At 34.3% G+C, this 5310-nt stretch overlaps 1 protein-coding gene across 1 annotated transcript in view; it reads left to right on the top strand.

Moving 5' to 3' along the window:
• Nucleotides 1-5310, top strand: part of LOC107585485 (RNA-binding protein 25-like) — a 24162-nt gene that overhangs the window by 9533 nt on the left and 9319 nt on the right. The window contains exon 9 of the mRNA XM_016272516.1: nucleotides 4078-4325. Coding sequence (XP_016128002.1) covers nucleotides 4078-4325 — 248 coding nt within the window. The remainder of the gene's footprint in view (nucleotides 1-4077; nucleotides 4326-5310) is intronic.

The raw sequence follows: 5310 nt of genomic DNA, 5'->3' as shown, positions 1-5310 counted from the left end.
TCCAAACAAAGATCAGAACAGAATTATTGCGCCCATTCTCCAAGCCACACCCGGCGTTTTTGTTACTGAATGATTCAGAGGTTTGAAGGAATCGGTTGAATGAATAAGTGACTTACCGCCACCTACTGGCGGTTTAGTCTCATGCTTAAAAGTATGCAGTTTCCCCCAACATTTCTTAAATGTATTTACAACATTAATCCCATAACATTATTTATTGCTGTTGTAATTTTGTAATTATTTAATTTGATTGGTAACAGTAGTGTATTCAATTTCTTGATCAATTGTAAGAATTTGACTTGAAAGATGACGCATACATTTAATAAGGTAAAAAAAATAAATATTGGCCTTTATAAAGGTAAATGACATCCTGTGGTAAATATTAAAAACATGCAGATTTAAGTATGTAAAAGCTGACAGAAAACGGATGAAAATATTGCTTCAGAATAAATTGTTTACACCACCAAAGATCTCTGTTATCACTTTTGTTTTGTGGGAATATTTTGTATGGGATATTGTCTGCTGATATGAAAAGTTCACTGTATATCGTAATAACAAATAGAATTTTTGACAGCGATGATATTTTGTTTTCTTTTTACATTTAAACGCATTAAATATAACATATACGTATGTAATATAATGTGTATTTACATCACAGGCTTGGTCTTAAATTTAAAATAAGGTGGTATTAAGAAGGTCTTAAAGTCTTAAATTTAACTTGTTCATATCTGTAGACACCACAGGTGCAAGGGTAGAAAATGGGCATGGACAGACTATTTAAATTAAGTGGAAATTTTTTTTAAATAAAAGGTATTATCTATGACTACCCAAGTCATCCCCTTGACCTTAAAATAAGAGATATAAAATAAAAGCTACTGTCTCAACCAGTTGTCATTGTTTATTGAGAGGTAAGTTCACCAAAATTAAAACTTTTGGCTCATTAAAATTCAGTGACAGGAAAGTCAGTCCCACACAATCCCACTTCTTTAGTGTGCATCATTTGGTTCTCCTCTTCATTTCTATCTGTTTCTCCTTGCATTTCCTCTCTTTTGTCAGCGTTCACCATTCAGAGCAGAGAGTTGCTGTCCTCATCTGTCATTCAGTAAAGCTGGCAGTATCTTTTCTATTGCCCATAGCTATTTGAAACTCTGTAGCCTCTCTGTCTCTGGATGGTCAGCGTCTGTATTTATGTTTGTTACTTTTGTTTGGGTGACTGAGGCCTGAGGGACAACCGAAGACGACACTTGGGTGAGATTCCACCTCTCTGATTTAATTCATTTTGCCAAAGTGAATGTATTTGGATGATACAGTATATTACAGATCTCTGCCAAACCATTTGAACAATACATCAGTGATTAGAAATAATGAACATTGCTTTAAACTCTGATGTTAAATTATGAATGAAATACGCAGAGTTTGTTTGGAGTAAGGATGTACAAGGTCGATACTAATAAAAAAGTGTAGTATCAGTCAGTTTAGTACCCAAGGACTGTCTGAGTGACAGGTGCGTATTTCAGTGTCTGAACGGTCACGTCTTGGTCAAAATGGCCGTCTTGAAGAGGTATTTGTGTAAAGGGTCAGTTTGTCTTAAAGGAATGGACAAAAAAATATCTTTGAATTGTAAATGCAGCCAAATAGATCTGTTGTTGTGCATTATGTTATTCATATTAATTAAACACTGCTGTTTACTCCAATAATTAGGCTAAAAATGCTACTTTCCTTTGTTTTAGTTTTACTAATATTAATATTTTTGCTGTCTAAATAAATGTGTGTACATGCATGGTTGTATATAAATGTATGTATATACTTTTATGTACTTATATATTTATTATACATGCATATACATTTATTATACAGATATGTATGTATTTGTATGTACACTACCTATCAAAAGTTTGGGGTCAGTAAGATTTGTTTTCTGTTTTTGAAAGCAAGGATGCATTAAATTGATCAAAAGTGATATTTAAGACATTTATAATTCTATTTCAAATAAATGCTGTTCTTTTGAACTTTCGATTCATCAAAGAATTCTGAAAAAGTATCACTGTTTCCACAAAAAAAAAAAAAAAAAAGCCACCCAGCTGTTTTCAAAATTGATAATAATAAGAAATGTTTCTTGAGCACCAGATCAGCATGTTAGCATAATTTCTGCAGGATCATGTGACACCGAAAACTGGAGTAATGATGCTGCAAATTCAGCTTTACCATCATAAGAATAAATTACATTTTAAAATATATTAAAATAAAAAATAGATATGTTAAATCATAATATAGCACATATGTTTTATATACAGTTGGTACGGAAAGTATTCAGACCCCCTTAAATTTTTCACTCTTTGTTATATTGCAGCCATTTGCTAAAATCATTTAAGTTAATTTTTTTTCCTCATTAATGTACACACAGCACCCCATATTGACAGAAAAACACAGAATTGTTGACATTTTTGCAGATTTATTAAAAAAGAAAAACTGAAAAATCACATAGTCCTAAGTATTCAGACCCTTTGCTCAGTATTTAGTAGAAGCACCCTTTTGATCTAATACAGCCATGAGTCTTTTTGGGAAAGATGCAACAAGTTTTTCACACCTGGATTTGGGGATCCTCTGCCATTCCTCCTTGCAGATCCTCTCCAGTTCTGTCAGGTTGGATGGTAAACATTGGTGGACAGCCATTTTTAGGTCTCTCCAGAGATGCTCAATTGGGTTTAAGTCAGGGCTCCGGCTGGGCCATTCAAGAACAGTCACAGAGTTGCTGTGAAGCCACTCCTTCGTTATTTTAGCAGTGTGCTTAGGGTCATTGTCTTGTTGGAAGATAAACCTTCGGCCCAGTCTGAGGTCCGGAGCACTCTGGAGAAGGTTTTCGTCCAGGATATCCCTGAACCTTAAGTGCAGCAGATTTTTTTTTTGTAACCTTGGCCAGATCTGTGCCTTGCCACAATTCTGTCTCTGAGCTCTTCAGGCAGTTCCTTTGACCTCATGATTCTCATTTGCTCTGACATGCACTGTGAGCTGTAAGGTCTTATATAGACAGGTGTGTGGCTTTCCTAATCAAGTCCAATCAGTATAATCAAACACAGCTGGACTCAAATGAAGGTGTAGAACCATCTCAAGGATGATCAGAAGAAATGGACAGCACCTGAGTTAAATATATGAGTGTCACAGCAAAGGGTCTGAATACTTAGGACCATGTGGTATTTCAGTTTTTCTTTTTTAATAAATCTGCAAAAATGTCAACAATTCTGTGTTTTTCTGTCAATATGGGGTGCTGTGTGTACATTAATGAGGAAAAAAAATTAACTTAAATGATTTTAGCAAATGGCTGCAATATAACAAAGAGTGAAAAATTTAAGGGGGTCTGAATACTTTCCGTACCCACTGTACATGATTACTGTTTTTACTGTATTTTTGATCAGACTAAGAGACTTTCTTTCAAAAACATGAACATAGTCTTACCAACCCCATACTTTTGAACATTATTAATTTATAAAGAATTTTAGTTTTTGCTGTTGCAATGATATTGATATTCCACTCATATTGTTACAGACTACAGGTCATTATTATTATTATTTATGTATCACAGCAACCCTGGTAGGGAGTATGGTTAAACTGACCCTCCCTGCCTATTTATAAGGCCTAGGTAATTTCTGGCAGTGAAAGCATCTCCGAACACAAAGACAAAAGACAATTGTGTAATGTCTTCAAGTCATTCATATAGAAAGCATCTTTAGTGCAGTGTGTCCTCTTTATCTGCCATGAAAATTATTACTTGCTTTATTTTTTATATTTCAGATGGTTTAAGTGGATGGTTAAAATAATATTTTTACTGAAATATTTTTTTCATGGTTTCTCCAAATTATGTGTAGAAGGATGAAACTTTATATGGGAGAGGAATACTGTTTGTGCATCTGTTTGAGTGTAAGTTTTAAAATCATGACATTTTTTATCATACTCCGACACTGGCTTCATTATTTAAACCTCTTTCTGTTTCCAGGGAGATTCTGGAACTTTGCCCTTGTTCTATATGTGTGTTCTCACACTTACATGAACTAATATCTCTCTTACCCCACCGGAACCCTGCAGAAACTAGAGGAGGAGAAGGAGAAAGAACGGCAGCAGATTGAGAAAGAGAGGAGAGAAAGAGACAAAGAGAGAGAGCGAGAGAAAGAGCGACGTGATCGGGAGAGGGAGAAGGAGCGGGAGAGAGAGAGACAGAAGGAGAGAGAAAAGGAGCGAGAGAGAGAGCGAGACCGTGAACGTGAAAGAACGAAGGAGAAAGAGCGGGAGAAAGAGAGAAGTCGTGATCGCAGTAAAGACAGAAGCAGATCACGGTGTGTATGACTACAGAATCTTTAAAAAAGTCTGTATTTTTTGCCTGACCAAAACATTGCATGATAAAGTTGTCCGACAGTGTGCAAGATTTTTTTACATTTATTTTGAAATGATTTCCCATATTTCGTTTCACTTGAAAAAAAATCACATTACCAAATTAATGCGTAGCGAAAACCCATTCAATGTTATTTTAAAAAACGTGATGAAATCAGAATTATTTTGTGGCTTTTAGTGCATGTCTATCCATATCAAAGAAGTTGACTACTTGCTAGTGTACTCCTGGATATTCAGCTATATACACATTTGCAGGGCCGTTTCTAGCCAATTTGACGCCCTAGGCAAAATCCCTATTGCCCCCCCCCTCCAATTATATATATATATATATATATATGTATGTATGTATATGTGTATATATATATATATATACAATATATGTATATATTTATATATATATATATACATACATATATACAGTATATTCTTTTCAGACACCTGTTGCTTGTCACATTCAAATTGGTTGTCATAGTAACGACACTAATTTGTGGAGATTCAGCGCATTGAGTTCCACAAATCCGAATGCATTATTTGTAAATTGACTGTTAAGATAAACATTTTGCACAATTTATTATCTGTAATATCATTGTATTGCCACTAGATGCTGTATAAACCCTATGTAACAATCTCTAGTAGCTAAGATATTGCACATAATTTACACATAAATCACACATAAATTAATTGTATTACATTTGGATGCATGTTTAGATATTATCAATGGCTACTTTTTTGTCTTTATCTGTTTTTTGTTAAAACATTTTGTTGTTGTTTCTTGAAACATTGATTTAAAGTGTCAGTTATTGCATTATTATTTCAGTCCTTTGTTACCTCAAACTACATATAAAAGCTTGATCAGTGGCATAAAAGTAACCAATGCAGCTACTTAATCCTTTGCTACTCATTAAGGTGTGAACTTCCCCTTTAAATAAC

Source organism: Sinocyclocheilus grahami, unplaced genomic scaffold (genome assembly GCF_001515645.1).
Source record: "Sinocyclocheilus grahami isolate Dianchi unplaced genomic scaffold, SAMN03320097.WGS_v1.1 scaffold71.1, whole genome shotgun sequence".
In the NCBI taxonomy this organism is placed as follows: domain Eukaryota; kingdom Metazoa; phylum Chordata; class Actinopteri; order Cypriniformes; family Cyprinidae; genus Sinocyclocheilus; species Sinocyclocheilus grahami.
Note: the sequence above shows the minus strand (reverse complement) of the source record. Positions and strands in the feature narration are given on the sequence as shown.